The sequence below is a fragment of the Mustela lutreola genome, chromosome 13, assembly GCF_030435805.1.
Source record: "Mustela lutreola isolate mMusLut2 chromosome 13, mMusLut2.pri, whole genome shotgun sequence".
Classification (NCBI taxonomy): Eukaryota; Metazoa; Chordata; class Mammalia; order Carnivora; family Mustelidae; genus Mustela; species Mustela lutreola.
The window spans coordinates 66,002,232-66,028,039 of record NC_081302.1 but is presented as its reverse complement, the minus strand read 5'-3'; the positions used below and the strand labels follow the sequence as shown (position 1 = coordinate 66,028,039).

The 25,808-nt window shown below is 41.9% G+C and overlaps 1 protein-coding gene across 1 annotated transcript in view; it reads right to left on the bottom strand.

Annotated features, from left to right (window-relative positions):
- The window catches only part of LHFPL6 (LHFPL tetraspan subfamily member 6), a 243,764-nt gene that overhangs the window by 10,190 nt on the left and 207,766 nt on the right, over positions 1-25,808 (bottom strand). Inside the window, exon 3 of the mRNA XM_059144525.1 lies at positions 20,947-21,045. Coding sequence (XP_059000508.1) covers positions 20,947-21,045 — 99 coding nt within the window. The remainder of the gene's footprint in view (positions 1-20,946; positions 21,046-25,808) is intronic.

The following is a 25,808-nucleotide window of genomic DNA, read 5'->3' as shown; positions in this document are numbered from 1 at the left end:
AGATGTTGAAACCTGGAAGAAGAGTAGGAACAAGCCAAGTGGGAATGTGAAAGGCCAGGGGAAGAGTGTACTTGCACTTGGGGGCAGGGAAATGGAGAAAGAGGGGCATATGTAGGTCTTGTTAAAGCATTGCTCAAGAAAGAAAGGAATGCCACTTTGGGTATAAACAAGAGATGACCACCTCCAAAGTTGGAGAGCTTGAAGCCTAAAAACTTTCTCCAGAATTTTCACCTGTATTAGTAGACAGGAATGTAAGGTATTCAACATTTATCACAATAAATCTTAAGCACCTATTACAGGTGTTGCAATGTTACACGAGCTGGAGATCCAGCAGCGAACAAGATCGAAAGGGTCCTCGGTCTAACAAAGTTACTGTTCTAGTAAGATCGACTCTCAAGAATCGCTCACGTCACTTGCATTATTTTGAAACCATCCCTTGGATATTTTGGAGAAGTTCAGTTGGATAAAATTAACCAGATACAAGAGAGATTCTTTTTTCATGAAACATAAATACAAATACAAAATATCTAGAGTTCGTGAAAGTTCTGTGACTTTCCAACTGCACACTGAACGCGCCGTACTTCGAAGTTCTCCACAAGAAAAAGAAAAAGGAGAGTTTTTTTTCCCCCTTTGAGCACGATTCTATTGTTCAAACCCGCATGATTCATAACAAGAAATTAGCACCATGTTTTACAATAGTAAGAGGAAAAAGTCTTTTTCAGTACCTTAGGCTATCAGGAAAGTTGCTATGTTTTCAGTGGCCTGGTGGTCCCAGAGTAGTAGTAAAAGGACTAAAGGAAACCAGGAAATGCGGGGCCATTCTTCCAAGGCCCCTCCCTCCCCTTGTCAAGGCAATAAATACTTGTTATTATAATGCAAACCAAAAGCATTTTACTAGAGGGCAAGTTCTGTCTGTGATCCCTTCAGGAAATTAGAGAAGCAAATCTGTTTCAACTTTCCCTTTTGCTCTCTGTTTCTCTGTAATGCTCCATCAGACAGGACTCCAAGCTTGCTTGGTTGGCAAATTGCTGCTTTCAACAATGGGGAATACTATTCCTGACAGATAAAATAGAGGTTAATGGGACAGAAAGCAGCAATCCATGGCCACCTGCCAAGTCAATGGAAAAAGATGCTTGGCAGCGTTCCAGGGCAGGACCAAAGGGGAGATGGGGTGTGGCTGTTTTTTTCCAGAAGGCTCAAGTTTGGTTTTGGTGGGGCTTGTGTCAGTAAAGGAGACAGAAGACAAAGTACAAGGAATCCAGCCTGTCTAGGAATAACAGTGGAATTCCAGAAATCTTTTCATCTTTTGAGGAAATGGCAGTTTAACCTCTGCTTTTCCATTAATTGGTCTCATTAACATTTCAGAGCCTACTGTCTGATACTGAGTCCGCCTGCTCTCCTTTGGTATCCAGGTGCTTAGGACAATGCCCAGACCACAGCGGATGGTGGCTATATGTTCCTGGCATGAATGAGTATCCGACACGGTACTTGTGCTGAGAAGAGGAATCTGAAATTAGTAATTATGTAACACCTGTCATGTATACAGACTGTGAACCAGGCGAGGAACAGTTTGCAAGGGGCATCTCTTCCTCCATCATTTTTGCCTCTGATGCTTTCCAGAAACTGGAGAAACAAATCTGATTGTATTTTCCCATCGAGATTCCCAGTGTGAAGATGAAGAAACTGAGTTACATGCAAAGTAGGTAACTTGCCTAGTATCTCAAATAAATGGTGTAGCTTGTTGATGTGGGAAACTTGTTGATGTACTCGTTGATGTGGGAAACAAAGGAAAAAGAAAAAAAAATTAAATTTCCTTACTGCCTACAGCCCATCGACAAGTCCTTGAAACAGGCAGAGTGACATTCCTCTAGGGACCCAGCTGCCTCAATGCTGATATTGCTAAGGGCAAAAGGCAATCTTAGTCCAAGTCCCATGACCCTCTAAGTCTTCTTGAACATATAAAAATTCCTTTGGAAACTTCCTTTATCTCTGCTTCCCAAGATACATGTTGGCAATCATCCCCCAAGCAGATGGCCCACTGATATACATCTGGAGGGTCTCATGACTAGGGTTTTGCTAGACAGTAATAAATGACTTTTTCCCAAAAATAGCTAGCCCCCTCAAGGTACTAGAAACCTTGTTTCTGAATACTTGGGAGGCTTACACTACCCCTAACCCTCTCCCAACTCGAAAGTACTTAATGTGTCACCCTTCATGACCCTAGCACAGCTCTTTCTGCCCACACGGGTCCTGCCCCCTGCTTTAAGAAAACCACCTTTTTGTACCAAAGATGTCTCAAGAATTCTTTCTTGGCCATTGGCTTCGAACCTGAATGTCTTTCCTACATCACTATCACTTGTCTTTGTTAGAACTTAACATGCCAAGGAGAAATAAAATATATTTGACCCCTTGGAATGCATGGGTCTCCTTAGAATACTCCACATCCCTGTGTCCACCTTGCATGATTCTAGTTATTAAAGGCCTGCCTCTGGCTGACTTGGCCCCCAGTTCCCAACGTGGCAGAACCCAACCAGCACTCTCTTGGCAATCCCATGCCTTCTAGAGAATGTGGAGAGGTCGGGTCCAGGAAACGTTCTTGATGAATTCAGATAACTGATTCTCCCTCCGTGTGAACCTGGCTCTGAGTGTGCCCCAAACTGCGTGTTATGACCCTTCCCTGACTCTGCCCCTGAGGAGCCGAGGGGGGGTTCCAGGTCCTAGGTGCAAGCCAGCTTCCTTCTCAGGGCACTGTCAGGAAACCCTGAGTAGTCGGCAGGAGCCATGATGCCATCCTCACCTCTGTACAGAGATGTGGACCCAGGGCTCCCCACTGCTTGCAACATTGCTGTAACATAACAGAAAACAAGGTATCGCTCAGGCTGCCCCGCCCTCTCACTCCTGCCCTCTTGACAAAACTCCTCGAGTGCTGCCCTCCCTGGGCTCTGCATTTGAACCTGAGCAAATTCCCTCACCCACCCCCATCTTCTCCTCTCTTCACTAGGTCACTTCCAAGTTTCCACCCTTGTGGCCACAAGGGCCTGAGTCCAGATATCACAAGACGACTGACTTCTTTTATCAAGGTTGAATATCTTTCTTTTGTGATATTTTAAAATGTTCACCAGGCTAAGATATAATGCAAAGCCTGTGTTTAGAAAAGCAGCAGAAGTTTTCAACGTCATCCTTTCTGCTGTATAAATAATGAGGGCACGAAGGTGGAACGATCAGTGGAGAGACGGAAACTTTTGTCCTCTTCAATACCAGGGACAAAAGTTGGATACATCTTCCTCTCTTGAATGAATTCCTTCATGTCACTGAATAGTCAGACCATCCTGTCTGCATAAGCATTAAAAAAAAAAAAAAAAAAAAAAAAAAAGACAACAACCAAGAACGAAAAGAATCTATCGCAGGACCAAATTCCATTTGTTCTTTTGTGAAGTGACTGAACAAAGGTGTCACTAGTAAAAAAGAAACAAGTTTAAACCTTTGGCCTCAAACCTACAAAGGCTTTCATTCCAACGTTTAATGGAACAAGTGGTTAAAATGCTCTTGTATGTCTGAAAAGAGAAGAGAAGGATGAACACCCACACTTGGCTGCTGGGTACAAAACGGAGAGGTAAAAAGACAGAAGGAAGAAAGTCCATGAAGTGTGGCTCTTTCTCAAGGTCATGGGCTCGTGCCTGTCTGTTCATTACTGGAAGAATAAACTCTCTTGTACACAGCGTCAGGGCCCCGTTGATTTATTTATTTGTTGGTTTGTTTATTTATTAAAAGACTGATTCATTTTTTTGAGAGAGTGAGAAAGAGAGAGAGCGTGAGCGAGAAGGGCAGAGGGAAAGAGAGAATCCCCAGCAGACTCCATGCTGAGTGCAGAGCCTGACACAGGGCTCCATCTCAGGACCCTGAGATCTTGACCTGAGTGGAAACCAGGAGTTGGATGCTTAACCGACTGAGCCACCCGGGTGATCAGGGGTCCAGCCGTACTGCATTCTGGGTATCCTGTAGGGACTTGCTTTCTAAAAGCAGATCTCAGGCACGCCCCGTTAGTACCTCCTGAAAAAATAGACAGTGGGGAGGTGTGGGTCATGGTAGAATCCCTCAAATCCTAAGCACTGAATTTCCCAAAATGCCCTAGCAAGGGGAGGCCATGTTCATGCCTCCTACATTTCTAGAGCAGCACCACAGTGAATGGCCCCAGTGTTTTTCCTCAAGGTCTGTGGTTTTTGTCTCAAACAGAGCAGGCTGACTTTATCTGCCTGCCCTGCCCCTCAGACCCAGGCTCAGGATACTGAACAGTAGGGTCTGAAGTCTCTGGAAGTTGAATGAGACCTTTCCCCCCAAACACAGAGCATGCCTCAATGAACAATAACTAGCTCTGAGCACTGGAACCACTTCAACAAAAAGAGGAGGCACGAAATGTCTTCAGAGATCCACCCCCCCCCAACCTTCTTTGTTTGCCCTACTTTCTCCACAGAGTTAACCAGGATGTTAGTAAAAATATAAAATGCAAATAAATAAATAAATAAGTTGGATCAGAACCTAATGCCACCCCACCCCCCTCCACACATTAAGAACATAAAATGCAGAAGTGACACTGGTAAGGACTGACACACTCAAGCTATGGCCTGAGTAAGTATTTTCACAAACATGAATGTCAAAGGGAGCAGGGATTTACTCTCTGGAAGAGGTAAGATAGGCATCTACAAAGAGCCCGTAATAGCACCATGTCTAAGGAGATAGGTTATGGGTAAATTCTGATCCGAAAATATATGTCAGCCTTGTAAATTTGATCCAGTCCAGCTTCATTCATTCAGCAGCTGGAGCAGGAGGAGTGAGGCCAGGGCTCTCCAGAGGAGTCCACGAAAGGCAATGCCTGGTGTGCAAGCTCTATACTCAATTATGACTACGTGCCATCTGGGTCTCAGACTGTAGGGGGAAAAAACCGTTCTGAAATACAAATTAATTCTTTTTTTTTCTTTTAATTTAAATCATTAGCCAACATACAGTACATCATTAGTTTTTGATGTAGTGTCCAGTGATTCCTTAGTTGTGTATGACACCCAGTGCTCAGCACAATGGTATACATTTCTCTTCTGGAACGCCACAAAAATTGTGCTAAAAAGATTTAACGTTAACTCGCTCTATTGTGTCTCTCCTGTCTCCAAAGAAATGTTTTAGCTTGAACTTGAGGGTAAGGAGCTGAAGAAAAAAGAAAAGTTTTGCCCAAGTACTATGTACTACCTCCCAAGGAAATGGTGCTAGCTATCCTCCACTTAGGGATTTACCAGAAAACCCATTCGAGGTCTCATATCTGCACATTTACAAAAGGGCTGGACTCTCAGAATGATAGCTGGGCTTGCCCTGAAGCTCAGTAGCCTGAGCCCAGACATACATCAGGGACAAAAGACATTTCTACTTACTGTTATTACTACTACTGTCACTAGCAGTATATTCTTTCTTTCCTGAAATCTTAATATGTCCTAATATCATAACGTAGGTTTGGACAGCGAGCATATTTTTAAGCAGCTGGAGACTTTAAATACTACTTTGTGTTTGTTATTTTCTGCGACTAGAAAACCACATAGCAGAACTAAAATCCGGAACAAGTAATACTCACTATAAGAAAAGCCCAACAAATTCCATTTCTCACATGTATAGTTCTACACTTAAGACGTACCAATGTAAGAGCTAGATTAGATAATAGTATTGCATCAGTGTTAATTTTCTAATTTTGGTAACTGTACTCTATGTAAAAGGACATTACTTTTAGGAATTATTCCCTTAAGTGCCTAGGGTTGGAGGAGCGTTGTATCTGAGAGAGACAGAATAGAGCAGGAAGATTGGGAGAGAATGATAAAGCAAATATGATAAAATTTAATATTAAGAGAATCTGGATGAAGAGTATATGAGAATCCTTTGTTCTATTTTTATAACATGTCTATAAATCTGAGCTCATTTAAAATCAAAATTAAATGAATATAAAAATTTAACTATATATTTTATATATACATGTGTACATATACATACCCCCATGTATATAAATATGCATATACACATACATATACATACACACACATCTATATATAAAACGAGTGGGCAGCTTTTATGCTTGTAAACAAATATAAAGAGCCAGAACTCAATAAAGACGTTGGTCATATGGCATGCAAAATGAGACATCTGCATAAGTGCAATTTTTGTTACGTAATTTTCCTTGTGAAAATAGGCATCCACCCTCTTCCACTCCATTTGCACAAGTTACTCTGTGGAGCACAGCCCTCAGCGGGGGGTCTGAGGAGTCCCTGCCCTCTAGCTGCACCCCACCTAACACAAAAGCTCATGCCCTTCCTGCCAAGCAAAGCCCGCCCCAGCGGACCACAGCCAACACAGCCAACAGCCTGCAGATTAAATTTACCTAAAGAAAGAGGACATTCTAGCATTAATCATAAAAGAGTGTGAAACACTAGGGGAGGGGCATCCAGAGGCAGAATGCAGGTGTCCAGGTGAGGAACAACTGGAGCCCCGGATCCTTCTCCTCCCAGAGGCGCAGGGCAGAAACACAGAGGGTCCCTTCGCCTCCACAAAGTGTCTTCAGGCTAGTGGTTGTACATGCTCCCTGTGGGAAACATCACTTCCCACTGAAGGAGAGGGGCTTTTCCAGCTGATAAGACTTTACAGGAGCAAAGCATATGCTCTGTAAGAAAAAACTACAGGAGGTGTATATGCCATCAAAGTCATCCCTGGCAAGTCCAGCTGAGAGCAGGATGCCAAGTCAGGACGCGGGGTTAGGGCTACAGTAAGAAACCCAGCTTTGTCAGAACCAGCGCATCACACCTAGGTTTCTGCATCCTTGGGACTTTTCCTCGCTCCTCCTACTCCCACCTAGCCTATCACGGCATCATGGATTTCAGAGCAAACGAACATTTGAGAAGGATCATCTAGGGCAAGGGTTGGCAACCTTTTTCTGAGAAGGGCCAGGTAGTAAATATTTTAGGTCAAAAGCAGCCACGGATGCCAAGTAAACACACAAGCCATCTAGGGCAAGGGTTGGCAACCTTTTTCTGAGAAGGGCCAGGTAGTAAATATTTTAGGTCAAAAGCAGCCACGGATGCCAAGTAAACACACAAGCCTAGCTGCATTCCAATAAAACTTCTGGAAAACACAAGTTCTGGACAGATTTGTCACATGGTGTGCTCACATCCTTGACATTGGTCACCTCCTGTATTTTGCCAGTGATGTTAATGTAGCTCAGGAGACCAAGGTCACTTTCCCAGGTCTCTCATATGTCCAGCAGGAGAGTCTTTCTCCTGGTTCCAATCTAAATCCAGCCTAATTTCCTGGTTCCAATCTAAAGCCGGGCACTGAGGCTGGGTTATTCTTAACCAAAAATCTAGTCCTGCCTGAGTAACTGGGTGATAAGTATGTATACCACATCATTACCTACCTGTACTTTTAAAGTTAACCTCACAAAGCCAAAGCAAAGAATTATAAAGTTGTGTGTGGGGGGATAAACCTCTTTTGCCAACAAACCAGTGGAACAGATGTTTTCAGTATAAATAAATCACCAGCATGAAAACAACTCTCAATCTCTAGACAAAAAATGAGCAGGGCTAGATGAACAGACAAAATGTGGCATATCCATTTAACAGAATATTACTCAGCCATAAAAAGGAATGAAGTTCCAATATGTGCTACAACATGGACGAGCTTTGAAGATACCGCACTAAGTGAAAAAAGGCAGACACCAAAGGACAAATATTGCAGGGTTCCATGTAGGAGCTAATTTGAATAGGCAAATTCACAGAGACAGAAAGCAGAACAGTGGTTCCTAGGGTCTGGCGGTTGGAAATAACGGAGAGTTATTCTTTACTGGGTACAGATGCTATTTAGGATGATGGAAAAGTTCTGGAAATAGAAAACGGACAGTGATGATGATTGTGCATTGTGAATGTACTTACTGCCACTGAACTGTTCACTTAGAAATGGTTGAAATGATAAATTTTACATTATATACATTTGGCACAATGCAACGAAAAAGGGGCAGTGTTAGAGAGAACAGAGTCCGTCAGAGAAACTGGTTCTGGAATACCCGAAGAACAGACATCTGGGTGATTTTGCTGGGTGTGGCTGCACAGGAAAGGACATTTCATGTCCTCTCACGTCGAGGCTGTCAGGGGTGTTCCTGATCCTACCACACCAAGCCTGCTCACTGTTTTTCCTTTCCATCAGACCCATTTGGGTCCTTCCTCTTAAACTCTGCACTGACTCAAGGCCCTGGATCCTCCCATCCTGAATTCCGATAAAAGCCTCATAACTAAGAAACAGGTGGCAAAGATGCTTTGCTTATGTAGCATTCCTGCGACACAAAGATGGACAGACAAAATAAAATAAAAAAGAAAAGAAAAGAAAAGAAAATTTCCCTGGTACTTCCAGAAACATAATCAATTTCAGTGTAAGTGTCAGAAAAGCAGGGTGAGTATATCTGAATTCTTACCATCCCACCAATCAAATGGACCTCTGTTCCATGATCCAGTAAATGATTGTGTTAAGATATTTGCAAGATCTACATATGAAAAACGGTTTCCCCTTTGTCCCGTCTGGCCAGCTGAGTCTTTGCTAGTGCAGTTGTTATCAATCTTTGCCAAATCCATCCTAAAAGTGTCACTAGAGATAATGCCACTGTTAAGGTGGTAAGTCACACACATTGGCTCCATATACACAGTGCACGCTGGTGGCCTTTGTGTTCCCGCTGTGAACTGACACAGAATCCCATCTCCGTAGCGGGGAGCCTGAGATCATCAGGAGTGAGTGGGGTTTACTCAGTGTATGGTGACAGATTATCCTTTGGTTTCTGTCTTTCGCTGCCATTTCTAAAGGCTGGAACAACCTGAAATTCAGCTCCCCTGACTCATAAATGGCCACGAAAGACAGTGTGAAGGGACCTAGATTGTCTCTAATTGCTGGTCCTCCGTATGGCCTGCACCTGCAGCCGATTTTCCAGCAAACCGACAAGAAGAGAGCTCTCTACCTTTTAAGAGTTTGGAGACCACTTGGCATGAATCAAGCACTGGAGCAATGTTCTAGGGCAGGGTTCTGTTCCCTTGGGCAACAAACCACCAGAAATCCCCCAAAGACTGGGAATTGAGCTGTTCAGGGATGATCATGCCGTGGCTGCCATGCCTAAGGGCAGCATACACGTAGTTGGAATGCTTCAGTGAAGCTGGGTCTCTTGCTAAAATATGAAAATATGTACCTCTCAGTACTGGTGGGTAAACACGCACTTCCCCGAGTTCCATTGTCCCTTCCCTGCCTCTCAGAACTCTAGAGAATCCTAGCCTCCCGTCCCAGAAACCCAAGAAACGGTGCCTGGCAGAGCAGGGTCTCCAGGGCTGTAGTCAAGATTTGTCTCGGTTTGGATGGGTCAGGGCCTCTGAAAAACTGGTTGTTAGATATTTCGAATATCACTGGGACTTAGAATAATGGCTGGATGCTTGGATGGATGCTTAATCCCATCATGCAAGGACAGGGAGTATGGTTAACTCTCTGAGCTAATCCACAATCTTGAATGCCTTTAATCTCACTGGCAAGAATCCATTTTTAACATTCATCATAGTAATCAGTGAGATGTTAATTCTACCAGTAAAAATCCATTTCTGATGGGGCGATCCTAATAGTCAAGCTTCTGGTGTTGGTTGAGTTACGGAAAAATGAATGCTGTGTTAACCCGCCTTGAGTATCTGTTCTGGAAGACACACCTGAGTTGTGACTTCCCCTAATTAATCACACCTCTCTCTTTATCCTGAAGTATTTTCAAAGGAATCACAGGCATTATGACAGTGGTGTCAAGAACTGTGAAGAGTGAGATTTTACTCTTCTTGCATGCTAACAAATCCAATTGCCGTCATTTCACAGATGCTGGAAAAGCCAAAAGGCTCCCAGGTCGTGGGTGGAGGAGTACATCACTCACAGCTCAGCAAGCAGCTTGAACTTCATGTTTGCATCCATCCCTCGCCTCCTACCCCACAGAGGGGCTGATGTGGCAAACCAGTGAGTTTGGGTCACAGTTGAGGAATCCCATGCTTAGGGAACCCCAATTTTTTATAGCAGACTGCAAACAAATCTGCCCCATTTTTTTTTTTTTTTTTAGATTTTATTTATTTATTTGAGAGAGAATGAGAGAGAGAGCATGAGGCAGGGGACAGTCAGAGACAGAAGCAGACTCCCTGCAGAGCAGGGAGCCTGATGCGGGACTCCATCCTTGGACTCCAGGACCATGACCTGAGGCAAAGGCAGACACTTCACTGGCTGAGCCACCCAAGTGCCCAAATCTGCCCAAATTTTGACCCACAGGGAGACATTATCTTTGCATACTAAACATGAAGCAAACTTGTCCTCTGTTCCAGCAAGCAGGATTCAATACGTTCCAAGGCTGTTTGGTATACAAACATCTTTGACCAGACAGTTGAGGACCAAGAGCTCTCAGGACATGCTGAAGAACTGTCTCCTGGTACTGGCACCAGTGCAACTGGCCAGCATTCTAAGTGGAAACATAATCAATTCACTAGGAAGGTCATTTTCACAGCTAAGATTTCAAAGAAGAATTGGTGGATGGGAGTACTTATTTGCAATGATGACTATTGTAAGTATGATGTTTTCCCCTACAACATCCCCCCGACAAACACTTTCACAGACAATGAAATCAAGTCAAAAGGGTTCAGTGGCTTTCCAGTTTCAGGGTTGGGGGGATTTGAGGACTGTTGGCAGGTAAAATCTAGAGGTCAAGTTTCTTAGCCTCCTAATACCAGACTTCGAATATGGATTATCAGCGGTTCTAACTCTTCTGATGTCAGGAACATATTTGAATACTATATAAGGGCTACAAATAAAGTCTCCAGAAATCAGCATGGGCACACAGGCATATAAAATTTGCACACGATTTCAGTGGGGTCACAAATTTCTGAAGCCTATTAATGGACTTTGGACCCTTGTATGATCCAGAGACACCAATCCCCGGAACAAGGCTTACCGCAACATCAAACTCATTTACCAGTTGTCATCAAAACATCCAGTTGCCAGGCCAGAGTCGTTCACTATCCAGATACCATGTAGCTGGCATTCTTAGCTATCCAAAGCATGACCCCAAATCAGGAGATAAGGAAAAAAACAAAAAACAAAAAACAAACTATCCAGAGCATACAAAAATCAGTACTTCCAAGATACATAGTGCCCAGAGACAGAGTTGAACTGTGTTCCTTTATTTAAGATTATTTAGAGAGAGAGAGAGGGAGAGTACCAGGGGGAGGGGCAGAGGGAGAGAGGGTCTTAAGCAGACTCTGCTGAGCACAGAACCCAGGGTGGGATTCCATCTCACTGCCCTGAGATCATGACCTGAGCCAAAACCAAGAGTCAGTGCTTAACCAACTGCGTCACCTAGGTGCCCTGAATTGTGTTCCTTTGAAAGCATGACTTTAAGATGATTTATGATGATTAGATTAGAAAGGACACAAATCAGAGGTGAGGGAATAAGGAGAGAAAAGTATAATTAATAACTGCAATGAGTAATTGCTGACAGTATCTCATAAAACTGGAGCAAAACGACAGCAAAAACCTGAAGGAACTCAAAAATTTTTTCACTCTCAGTTATTCAGCATAAAGGCAAATAACTCTACAAACGTCCTTCACTCTTAGGAATGACTCCTTCTGAATCATATGAGAACATAATTGCTAATGATTTTTTTAAAGGCTTGCTTTTGTTTTTTGTATGTTTCATATATTCTGGCTAAAATGATGGATACTGGCTATCAAACATGCACATCCTCAAACTATTTCAACATGATTAGAACAGGAAGTGTGTTGGCCTTTAAGGCAGAAAGGAGGGGCTACTGGTTACCGTAGGTAGTCTGTGTAGAAAGCACCTTCCCCCTCATCACATTTAATCCATTTAATCCTTTCAATGGGCCTGTGAAGTAATTATTATCACTGCCTTTTAGAGACTGAAGAACTGAAATTCGGACAGGCCAAACACCTGTCCAGAATCCCACATCCAGGAGCATAAAACTGGGATTGAAACCAGTCCATGTTTTTCCCATTAACTTATTACTTTAAGGGGAAAATTCAGTACTCTGGAATAATCTATTCATATGAAATTTTCCAAAAAGATCTCAGGAATGAGTCTTGCTCTACAAAGTCTCTACATTAATTAGTTTTTGTCAACATTCCACCAGGTTAAAAATCAGATTAGAAGACAGATCAGCCTTTTGATGACTTTGTTATACTTTTGGTTTTATTCTAAAACACATTTGATGTGTTAATAACCAATAATGCCTGCAAATATCTATTTCTAAACAGAAGATCTGCTAAGGAGGGCAAGTGGAACAAAGACAACAAGACACAGTAAAGGCACAAAACAAGTGAGTTCTCAGTTCTGGGGCAGAAATAGTTCTCCTGAGACTAAGAACCATAATATCAAGTTTTGAAAGAACTCTAATATTCCTATAGACACATCTCCCAGCAAAAGTACTTGGAAGGTTTTCCTCCATGTTACTATTTGATAACAGAATGTTCTAAGACAAATCTGGGATAAATCTCTCAACTATAATCTCTTTGAGAGCAGGGAGCAGGTAGGGGACTTCTCAAGGGGGTTGCATTAATCACATAACCAAAAGGGGCACGCTTCGGGATGGTAGGAGAGGATGGGTTCTTCTTCCTAATTAGAAGATTATTCCCCAAATCCTTAACTACCAGGAAATTTTAATAAAATTTAGCACATACTCTGGTATTACTCTTCTTTCTTCCACATGGGGTTATGATTTTACACCTATTTCCCCTGGATTCAAGGGAATCCAGGGGGCTCAGTCTGTGAAGCCTCTGCCTTCAGCTCAGGTCATGATCCTGGGGTCCTGGGATGGAGCCCCACATCAGGCTTCCTGCTCAGTGGGGAGCCTTCTTCTCCCTCTCCCTCTGTCTGTTGCTCCCCATGCGTGTGCACTCTCTTGCGCGCTCTCTCTCTCTCTTTGTGTGTGTCAAATAAATAAATAAAATATTAAAAAATACATTAAAAAAAAAAAAAAAAAAAAAAAAAAAAAAAATCTACAGATTTGTTCAAGATGATGTTCATAGGGCTGATTGATCTTAATGGCCCTTTCTTTCTTAGGGATTATCACTGATAGAGTCAGTGGAACAAAGTTCATTCCTGAGAGAGGGCCTAAAACATCAAAAACAATTCAATTTAAAATTAGTGCTTTTCTACAGCCAGATTAATATCTGAGTGGAACATACTGTGAAAGAGTTAAGAGCATCTAATACAAAAGGGTAACGAGAATAGCCAGTTCAATTTCCTGAAGTTCCTTAAGTCTGCTTTAAAATAGCGCACCACTCAGGTCTATCTATATATATTTTTGTTTTTATAAAGAACTGAAAAAATGAAGAAGAATCTTTAAAAGGGAGACTGGTCTATTCTTCTCAACGGCGTGATGGCCATATCTTAAGAAATATTATTTCCCCCAGGTTTTTTTTTTTTTTTTTTAAAGAGAATTACCTTTTCCTACAGTCACTGAATTTCACTGCTACAAATCACTGTAAGCCACTGAATTAGGCTTTAAGAAAGTTTAATGCAGGATTGGTGATGGTCCTGCTCCTCAATAACCAAACCAAAAAAGATTCAGGAGGTTAAGAATTTAGGACTATTTCTTTTTCATCTACCATGGCACTTTGTTCTTTAAACTATGACCATGAACTTGATTTTTTTTTTTTTTCTGGGAGATAGTTAAGTCATATTCCTTTAGAAAGTAATGCCATAATTCTCACCAGGATTTCAGCGGCCAGGAATCGACAGAATCATACTGGCAGCTTCCTTTTTAGAGTCACAAATCAGCAGTGAGATTTCTCCCTTCCTTGCCTCTTCCCCTCTCTCCTTCCCCTCGTTCTTCTTCATTGCCTCTCCCCACGTCATCCCTTCTTCCCCTTTCCTCTCCTCCCTCCCTTCTTTTAACCACTCAGTGGATGGCAGATATATGACATGCGTAAGGATCGTGTTTATCTTAATTCATAATTTTATCCTAAGTATGTGGCATAATTTCTGATGCCAAAAACTTGCTTAATAAAGATCCATTGAGTAAATAAATCTGTTGAATACTTCTCTGGGCCAAACACTGAGATAGACACTGAAGTTGCAAAATTCCCGTCCTGTGGGCTCATCTGGAACCTACAAAGATGTGTTTAGGGAAGCAGACAGAATTGGATCTAGGATGATACAGAAGGGATACCTTCTCCTAAAGCAAGACCAGAAGCATTTGCTAAGCCGTAACTTAAAGCAGTTATGTGCCCAGTCTGCTATTTTTGTCACGGTCCCACTAGTATTCATGGCCCTGAACCGAATTGGTTCTTCTCCTCACTTTCTAGAATGAATACGGAATACCCTTCTTCTCTTGAAAAGAGGCCCCTAAAAAGGCTGAGTGACCAGCAAAGCTGGCTGTTTTTCCTTGGGTGGTGCCTGGACCATGCTCCGCCACTTCATGGAGCTTCTTCTGCTGCTGGAACTTTTCCCAGCACCATCTGGAGTCACATTCCAGAGTGCTCCCTCAAGACCTCATGGGTCTACCCAGTTTGGGGCGTGGTGGAGCTCACAGCAGCCTCTCCGTCTTCCTGCCATCCTCTTGCACTAACATGCTACATCAGGGAATACAGACTCCTCCTGGATCTTCTAAATGACTTCTAGCAACTTGGACAGATTTTCTATTTTTGTTGCCATTTTTTCTCCACTCACTATAACCTGCAAATTATTTTTTCTCAAGTGTGACTCGATTTGAAAGGAGAGAAAACATAAGTCAGGAGTCAAAGAGATGTGTTCAAAGAGATGTGTGACATGGTCGTTGCTCAGATTGGAAGAGACTTCTTCACTGGATGGAAAATGTGGAGGGAACAGGCTCTCATCTTTTTCAATGCTGAGAGTTTCTGAGTTTTCAGAGTTTATGGTACTGTTCCTGAGAACCAAGAACATAATTTTGAGAACAGGAAACATGATGGCTTCTTAATCAAATTAAATAGCAAAAGTGAAAGCAATAATTACTCAAATTTACTTGGCAAATTAGCAAGACAAATTAATTGAAACAGTGCTTTTGATCATCAGGATATAATTAGAAAAGTCGGGTGGATGAAAATATCTCTGAGGCATGAATTAAATCAATTGGACAACCTGATTATAAAGACCTTATGCTTACTGTGTAAATCCAAACTTACTGTTACGAAATGTAAAAGAAAGAGGAAAAGATTAATCAGCAAATATTTATTAAAAATTGTCCTGTACAAATAACGTGAATAACAATGGCAAACATCTACCAGATTTTTATTATATGACGATACCAGAGTATACTACATGTAATTCTTATCACCTGTATTGTTTGTTCTCTTAAAAAGTAATAAATAAATTCACCATTGTTAACACTTACACATCATAAGCCATTATTGACCCTTAGTCCACAACCATACACTTCATGAGAAAAGGAACATATGCCACCAAGGCCAACAACAACAACCACAAAGACAGACTTCTTTCTTAGCCTCATCTTCCACTTAAAAATAACAGTACTCCTCAGTAAAATCTGGTTCTATAAAACTCTGAACACATCCAAGCTCCGCCATAAGAAGCCAATTTTATACATGGTTTCCCCTGACAGCAGCAATTCATTCAAGTTGGCCCCATTAGATTGAGGAGAGAGACTTTTATTCCATTACTGGGAAGAGGGGGAAACTCACCCTCTCTTATTTGACATGAACACAAGCTACAGGTGCCAAAGGCAATCATCTGTGAGGAGAAGAGAACTAGCCTCAAGATGAAGCCAGACTTAAGATGGAAGGGCCAAAGGCCGCCTGGGTGGCTCTTAAGGGTTCTTAACCCAGGGTTCTGGGATCAGGCCCCACGTTGGGCTCCCTGTTTGTGGGAAGCCAGCTTCCACTCCTCCCCATTCGTGATCTCTCTTACTCTCAATCTCTCTCTCTCAAAATAAATAAATAAATAAATAAATAAATTAATTATTTTTTTTAGAAAATGGCGGGGCCGAGGATGGACAAGAACCCTACAAGTGGCAGGTCTCCAGTTCAGCAAAATCCTGGGCCCTGGACAGCATCCTAGAGCTCTTGAATCAGTTAAGTCTGCAGCTCACCTCACCTAACTCTGGCTTTCCTATGGTAAGAGGTCGTAAATACCTTGTTTTACCGAGTTGCAATCAGATCTTTGTAACCTAAAGAGAAAGCACCCTGATGTATGTAAAAACAAAATGAATGTTAAACTACATTCTAAGAAAAGTATTAAAAAAAATGAACTTTCTTTCTCTAGGGAGGACAAACTGATGGTGGCCAGAGGGAAGGGGGTAAGGGGATGGGCAAAATGGGAGGAGGGAGTGGGAGAGGCAAGCTTCCAGTTATGTAATGAGTTAGGCACAGGAATAAAAGGCACAGCTTGGGGAATATTGTCAATGGCACTATGGCAGTGTTGGATGGTGACAGATGGTAACCACACGTCTGGTGAGCACTGCATGACACAGAGAGACGCTGAATCACTCTGTTGTACACCTGAAACTCATGGAGCACTGTGTGTCAGCTATACTCAAAAAAATTAGAAAATAGTCATTTTCTATATAAATCAGGGTAATTTTGTTTCAAAGCATGGCTGCTGATCCCCTGCCCCTGAACCACCTGGCATTCTTGCTTCAAACACCGACGAGAGAAACAAGTCTACCTCTGATTTTAACGCTAAAGGCTGAAAGCTACTGTCAAGGCAAGCTGTATGTATGATTTGAGTTGGGTAATTTAGGAATTCATTATGCAGCCTGCTTGTACTTTTGTTTCCCTGTTTTGAAAATACGTGTATTCAAACATGCTCCTGGCTTCTTCATAAATAAGAATGATCCAAAGGTAAACAGCAACAATCTTTGATTTGTAAAAATGGGTATGTTTGTGAAATTGCTGCAAAGCTATGCACTTCATAACATATTAAAATGCTTGAGAAATAATCAATAGCCTGATAAAATTGTTTTCGAGTCACATAAAAGAATTCTTTGCAAATCTCCTTGCTAAGGAAAAAAGGCATTTTAAAAACTATTTTCTATTAGACCTCCTACCACAGTACATTAAAACTACAAATGTGAGTTTCTCTGAAATCTCCTTCTTGCTTAACTACTACTTACGTGTTTGGGTTCAGTTAAAATATTCTTAGCCTGGGAGGCCCTTTCTATCTGCCGTCCCTCATTTCTAACCCTTCATGCCTACTTAGGCTCTCTTCTGGCTCTTCTCCCCCACCCACCCTGCAATCTAAAACACTCACACTCACCCTCTATCTACCTAAACCCTTTACAGCCTTGAAGGCTAAGCTAAAAATAATACTTCCTTAGGACGCGCCCAGGGAAGGGCAAGTCCGCTTGACCTGTGATACAGCAGCTAAATAAAACAGCATCAGGCTCCTTTCTCCAGCCAGTAAGAGAAAAGATGCCTTTAACATGACCCAATAAGGAACTGAATTACTATGCATCTGCAGGGTTGAAGATTGCCAGGGAAGGCCTGCTTCAAGGGTGGCTGAGCCTCAGCGGGTTCCTCTGCCCACCCCACCGTCTGGGGTCTGCTTTCTCCTGCCTTTCTACCAGTGCAGAGGCAGGTGCTGGAGGGAGGGGCAGCATGGCTTCGGGTGCCTTTCCCTTAGGCATGTGATCCCCCTTTTTCCAAAAGCCTCTGGACGCATCTCCTGCTGTAATCCCTGGTCCAAATGGGCTTCAGGCTTCCCATCCCAAGCCAGTGGTAAGAGGTAAGATGATCACGATTAATTCAGAGTGCTTGCCACCTTTTCACAACAGAGCACAACAGAAGCGCAGAGCATACGCCGCATACCAGGGTAGTTGGCTGGGGCTACTCTGTGCAGCCCCTGCTCCAGGCCCTGACCAGCTGTCTCAGCAGCCGAAGGGATCAATTAAGGAATGTATCTGAAATGAAACTCTCTTCTGGAGTGTCAAGCGGTGTACGATGGTTAAAATCAGGGGTCCTCAGACCATAGCCCCACCACCTGTTTTTGTAAATGAAATGTTATGGGAAGAGGGTCACGCCCATTTATACAGGGAGTGTCTTTCCTGCTACCATTGCAACATTGCAACATTGCAAATCCTTGCAACAGAGACCATATGGCTCCAGAAGGGGAAAACGTCACGAGCTGGCTCTTTACAGAGACATTCTCAGCCTCTAGCTTCGAATCACCACCCAGCATGGAAGAATATTGGCAGGGCAACCATGGTGCCCACTGCCAGGCCCGGCACCCTTCCTTCCTAACACACATCCCAGGGATATTGTCTTCTTGAACACCTGCCTGTCCTGCTGGGTTTTTAAGTTCTCTGAACAGGGTGTTTTAAAATGCCTCACTGAAGCCATATCCCCAGCACCTAGCACGGGGCTTCTATAAATATTTGTTGGCTGGATAACTGAATGAAGGCACTCCTTAAATAATCTTCTGTACAAAAACAAAAGCTGGTTTCTTTCAGGATGTGCTCTAGAGAGAGAAAGTAACATTTTAGTAACCAGACGCCAAAAAAGTGACCCACGCCCCACGATAAGGAGAGCGGGAACCTTAACAATGTTAACACTTCCCAACCCTTGGGAGGAAGGTAAGTCTGCACACTCTCTCCTTGGAGAGGTGGCAGCGATGAACTTGGGTTCTCAGAAGTGGTAGAGGGAGAATGTGTCTGTGGCAACCAGCACGCATACCACTAAAACTAAAACAGTGGGCATCCTTCCTGAGAATGCTTCCCCTCACACACATGCTCTGGCTCCCCACTCCAGTCCTAGGCTCTCCCTGGTTAGCCTCATGATCTATGACTAAAATCATTCACTGAAGTTCAGCCTTCATCAGCGTTCAGCGGAACAGTAACGACTTTTTAAAGATAAAAAACAGAAGCAGTTTTGTAGGATGCTTTTGTAAGACCTAGAGCTCATTTTATCTATGAATAATGCCAGTTTTATTTTTTTCCTTATCAGCCAACTAAGAGAAATTTAAAAAGAAACAGGCAAAAATTAAAACACTGTGGTTTGAAAATTGTTAAAATGGTTTAGTGGGTTTAATCACATAAGAAATTATTACCACCAGTAAAGAGGCAAGTTTTTTTTTTTAAATTTTTAAAGTTTGACATTCAAATTTTTAATCCACCATGCTGAGAAGATACAAAATACAGGGATGCAGTAATGAAAACTGCAAAAACAGGATATGGGTTTCATTATAACCTGCTAATTAATACAGCAACACACAATAGCAAGAGATTAGCAAGAACAGTACTCTAATCAAGTTGAGGCGTGTGTGAAACAGCCAAGAATGCCCAAACACTACAGAAAGAAAAATGCCAAACACTGTGTTAAAATATCTCCCCTGGACACAGTTTGCTTTCCAAAAAAAAACCCAAAAAACAAACAAACAAACAAAAAACCCACCAAAACTAAACGGCAAAAACAAAACAAAACAAAAAAACCAAGCTGACATTCAACACCACGCCAGCATTTCTTCCCTTCTCTGCAATTACAGCAGTCACAAGCAAATCCAGACTTGGGAACGAAAGCCTTAACAAGGAGGGAAGGGCAGTCAGAAATCTCTTTTCTTTTTATCCATGCAAATGAGTAGTATTTAACGTATGGGCTTCTCCACCAAAAGAACCAGTATTATTTTGAGGGAAGCAGGGTGTTTGTCATCCAGAGTCAAAACAACAACAACAACAACAACAACAACAACAAAAAACTGCTTTATTTTCAAAATCAGAGAACTATGATGTGATATCATATCTGTCCCATTTTTTCAGGATCTGACAATTTTTTTTCTCAGAAGTTCCAACTTCAAATTTTTAAATGATGATTTGGGATAAATACTGACATTAGACCTACTCCCTCGAACATTTCTTCTTAGAGGAAGTATTCAATGGGAAGAGCGAATGCTAAGTTAGTAACTCACTATACACTAACGGTCTAAAACTTAATCTGTCTATCCTTATAGTAGGGGAAAGTATGTTTGCTTGGTAATAGTCTTTGATATAGTGATAGCAGTTGCAGGAAAAAAAGTCCTCAGAAAATAATGCAATAAAGAAACACTTACTTTGTTAAATTTCTCATTATAATATACCTTAACATCACAGAAACTGGACTAGATGAAATATCCAACTAGCAGGAAATAAGGAAGTGTTTAAATAAATGCAGGTGCATCAGCCAAGTGAACTATAATCCAATGTACAAATTATAACGATGCAAACCATGTAGGACTCTGCAACCTTCTTTAAAGACGGCTAAATAGAACACACCATAACTCCACGTGAAAATGATTAGTACACACAAAACCAAGGTCACAAGGTGCCCTTCACCAGCGTGCAAACTTCGACTACTCACTCACACGTCTTCCAGCTTCTCGCATCTCTGGGGTCTCTGGGGTCTCCTGATGGGCTTTTCTCATTCCTCCCTGGTGCTTTTGCTGGGCTGTATTCCTGGCTTGCCAGGTGCTTCTGTCTACTCCCAGACAGCCTGTATGCAACACTGTGTTCAAGACCCAGCCCTGCCACAAACTTGTCTATAACTCTAGAGGGAAACTGCTTTGGACCTCTTACCCCTGGACAGGTTTGTTGGCTTTATCCCTTCAGGCAACCTGTAAATTCCATGGAGTTATTTTTAGCACATGCAGTAATAATCACATGATTCTGAATGAATTGATCAATGAATATAAACTTCTCAGAGCGGGGGCTGTTTCTTATCTTTGTCTCGATAATACTTCCCTTAGCCCAGGCAGACGGTGGACTACCAATAACGTCACTAAACAAACAGATAAATGAAGGTCTGTGGATTGTTACGCTTGACTGCTGGTTGTATTAGCACTTCTGCTCTCTGTATCTATGCAAGGTCAGATCAGGTTCTTTTCTACAAGAAATGCAATCTGTGAAGAAAACTTACCCAGGTCGAACTGCCCGGAAATGTAGCCACAGGTCTGCCGAACTTCCTCACTGTCCCAGCCCAAGGGGTAGAGGGCGCAGCCAGCACCAATCAACAAGCCTGCGAACAGATAAGCCAAGAGGGCTTTAGCAGTATTCCTCTGCCCATCTAGATAAATGCAGCAGCAGGGAGGGAGGAATTGGGATCAGCAATATAGCACAAGATCATGGTGATTGCTTTTTTGGGAAGCACCATCCAGGGCTCCTGGAAGCAATCTAAGGTCCGTTGGATTCCATGAACAATTTCAAGTCTGCTTAAAGGGAAAGAAAAAAACAACAAAACACTGATAGACAGCTCAGTTTGGTTCCAACTTCGTCTTTCAAAGCATTAAAAGCCTTGCAAACTCTGTTTAGGAAATACAATTCAGATGCTTTCTAAATCGCTCTTGTAGAAGTCCAACCAATCCCCCCATCAGTCCACGCAAACAAGTAAATCAAGAACAAGCAGAAGTGCCTACATAGGTCATGCTTCGTCATGCATTAGATCTTTTTTCCAACTGAAGAATCAAAATAGAGTGTTTCGGCATCATTCAATTTTACCAGGGGCAGAGAAAACATAAAGATTTTCATGATCCGCCTGGGCACAGGACTAGACCATTAACTGTACTACCCTGCTATTACCCTGCTATTACACTCTGCTGAAAAGTTGAGAATCCGGGAGCATCGCTTCATCTCAGAAATACTCTAGAAGATGGACACTTCTATGATTTAAGTCCTCCTTGCAGTGGAGACCAAAAGTTTTGATGATCAAACTGAAAAAGGGGGCTGGTTTACTTTAATAGGAAGTCATCATGGCAGCATGCTCTGACCAGACAGCTTTTGCTTGGCGTCTTCTGTGTCTTCTGTGTCAAAGCCTAATGTGGGTCGACAAGAAGCTGAATGAGGCTGAAGCCCTCACACCCAGAATCTGAGGGCTAATCAGAGAGTAACACCTTGTGGTGTCAATGAACGAGCACCGTCATCCTGAAGTCCCACAAGGGTGCTGAGCCCCTAGGACACCCCCTCCACACACACACACACTCAGTCCGATGGGTGAGAACAGCAGCTCAGCCCGAGAGAATGCGGGTTATACGGGGCTAAATGAGAGACCCCCGGAATTGAGGAAAAAGTCCACCAGGGGGGGGTAACGTCGAGGCAGAAGGACCGATCCTCAAGTGCCTCTAGAAGAGACTTTCAGTATTTTTGTATTGAGTCCCCTTCTGTTGCCCTTTTGCTTCTCCAGAACTCTTGCCCCTGGTGCCTGACTCTTGGCAATCTTAGCTCCCACACATAAGTAGTCTCTTTCTTTATGGGCACAGGAGGGACTGCTTTCCAATCCCTTGCCAAGCTATATGCTGAGCTGTGTGGAGAGACATCCCTCATGAACTAACATAAATTTCTCACCCTGGTGCACCTCCCTCCAATCTGACCGTCCCTGGTCAACAGTAAAACAACCATTTAATGCTCGGTGAGTGAGGCTCTGTGATGCAAGCGGATGCCTACAAAGAATCATTGAAAGTGCAAACCATGAATTCCAGGATGCTGTCTACGCAACTAGATAAATATGAATTGTGTCGAGGCTGAAGAATAACCCAGAAAACAACTGTATGAGATTTTGCTGACTGAGCAAATGCCCCCAGTGACTGGTTTCCTTAGGCTCTTCCCCTTAGGACAGAATTTATAGTATTCTGAAGACAAGTAGAAACTAGTGTTATCCTCTGTCAGGTAAAGAGATAATGAGGAGGCCAAGGTTTATGCAAATTGAATTCCATGAAGGTTTAATAAATAATGTGGTCTCACTGCTATGATACTCAATTCTTAAATTAGTAAGTAACACCACTTTTTGAGAACTCGCGAGCAGTATTTTAATGGTGACAAACGTGGAAAAAGAAAATTTTCGAATGTAAGAAAAATGAAAAATAGTCACATTTAAACCACCAGTTTTCTCTTTGTCTGATACACAAACAAATGATTAAATAGTCTCGTTTGCTAATGTCCTTTTCAGATGGCAGGAAAATGTGTCATGTACTCACAAAAATGGCTGTTTTGGTCCAGTATGATGCCAGGCATTTTGAGAAACTAAACAGAAAGGAGATTATATATGGAGCACATTGACCTGTGGTTTTCTAAGTGGTAGAACACTTAGCAGTCAGGATTCTTTTGTAGAATGTTGGGGTGTCCTTGTGACACTATGAAATGTAGATTCAACTGTATAAATAAGGAACAATTTCACACATAAGAAATTTGTGTTATGTCTATGATTTTTAAAAAAAAAATACCATGCGCATAGCTCACATGAAAAAAAAAATGTTAGGTGAGGGCAACTACTTTATCTGGATTCTTACATTAATATTTATATAGCTTTTGTTTTGTCCTCTGCTAACTAGCACTCACAGTGAAAGAACCCAGATACATTTCTGGGAGAAAAATGTATGTTACAAACTCATCCGTCTAATTGGCGGGTGCAATTTTAGATTCTGCAGGTAAACACTGGTGGCCTCCCCCTTTCTTTCTACTGTTATAAGTTATGGAGAAAGCAAGTCTTAGACTAAATTCAGCCCAATATACAAGGATGTTTATTACTTACCTGGCACGGAAAGCAGGCAGATGACCAATTCTGTAAATTCAGTGAAACCCTCCACCCCAGATTCATCACACATTCTAACAAGTGCCATCTACATACAATAAATAAAACAAATGTTCAACCAACAGGTTCAGGACACTCCAGACAGTGCCTTCCATTTAAAGAAATGGGAAAGGAGGCACGAGACCAGAGTTTAGACCTGCCCAACACAGTGGCCCTGAGCTCCATATAGCAAACTTAAATTTAAGTTTATTGAAATTAAACAAAAAATTCATCTCTTCAATGGCACCGGCCACACCTCAAGGGCTGGATAGCCACATGGTGCTGTTGGCTACCATAGTGGACAGGGAAAAGATAGACCATTTTCACTGCTGCAGAAAGGGCTGCTGCAGAAAACTATTCTCAACTCAAGACACTACTCCAGGAGGATTCTCCGTGGGGCAGATTCTTAAACCCTAAGCTTGATACTGCTTGTTAATAAAAATCATCCCTGCTCTTTTAGATTCTCCCTTTCTAGATGGGGCTAGAAGTGAGATATTTCAAATCCTTCCCCGGCAGAAATTCTAGTTCCTGTCTGTCAATGAGAAGCTCTCCTGTGGAAACCAGAAGGTAAAAGAGAGAAATCAATCAGTTTCCCATTGGCAGCTGCAACCAGGGGCATGCCTTTTTGCAGACTGTGGATGAGATTGTGAGCGTGGCTTCTAAGCAGCCTCCTCCTCAGTGGCACCCACTCAGAGCAAATCTCACCTGTAGTTTCCTTCTATCCTTATATTTCCTGATTTCCTGAATTCTTCTCTGCCCTTCACTTCTCCAGACCTAATAAGTCTTTGAAACTTTAACTTGAAATACCTGTCATGGTTTCTTTCACTGGTCAGACTCTGGCTGGGACATGCCTGACCCGTGCTGATACGTGTCTTTCTCTCCTACCCTATAATTGGTACAGTATCCCATCTTCTCAATGCAAAATTCTCCCTAATCTAACAATACAGCTGGTTACTAAACCTCAGCAAGTATAGACTGATATTAGAATGTTTCATGTTAACCCTCTGTGGTGTGGTCTGTAGTTAGGGAATTTGTGCTAATTAACCTTTCCTGGAGTACGGTTTTCTGAAGTGAATCATTCAATGTTCACCAACTGTCCCTAGTTGGTCAGCTGTAGTCAACTAGCATTTTACTGCCCATACCAAAGTACTACATTGTGAAGTAAAGTTAGAGATAATTAAACATAAAAATAAGAACATCTTTTTAAAGTATTACTGACGTACAATATCCTACTAGTTTCTGGCGTACATAATAGTGATTTGATTTTTTTATATGTTATGATATATTCCTCATGATAAATCTAGTTACTATCTGTCCCCATAGTTGTTACAATATTACTGACTATATTCTCTATGCTGTACATTACATTCTTATGACTGACTTATTGTATAACTGAATGGTTGTACCTCATAATCCCCTTTGCTTATTTTTCCCATCCCATTCCCCTCCTCCCTAGTAATCAGCAGTCTGTTTCCTAGATCTGTGAGTCTGTTTCTGTGTTATTTTGTTTGTTCATTTGTCTTTTTTTTTATTCCACTTATAAGTAAAATCATATGATATTTGTCTTTCTCTGACTTATTTCACTTAGCACAATAACCTTTAGTTCCACCTATATTGTTGCAAATGGATTTCATTCTTTTTCATGGCTGAGTAATATTCCATTATAGATTTTTTTTTTAAAAAATATATATATATATACCTCACATCTTCTTTATTCATCTATTAATGGACACTTAGCTATTGTAAATAATGCTGCAGTGAACACAGGGGTACATATATCATTTTGAATTCATGTTTTCATTTTCTTCAGATGAATACCCAGAAATGGAATTGCTAGATTATAGGATAGTTCTATTTTTAATGTTTTAAGAACTTCATACAATTTTCCATAATGGCTATTCCCACTGACAGCACACAATGGTTCTGTTTTCTCCACCTCCTTGCCTATATTTATTATTTTTTTGTCCTATTGATAACAGCAAATCTGACTGGTGTGAGGTGATGTCTCATTGTGTTTTAGGTTTGTATTTCCCTGGTGATTAGCTGACATCTTTTCATGTGCCTGTTGGCCATCTATATCTGTTCTTAGAAAAAAATATCTTTGCAAGTCTTCTGGCCTTTTTTCAATTGGATTGTTTGCTTTTCTTTTGTTTTGTTTTATATTAAGATATATAAATTCTTTATATGTTTTTGGATATTAACCCCCTATTAACCCCAAT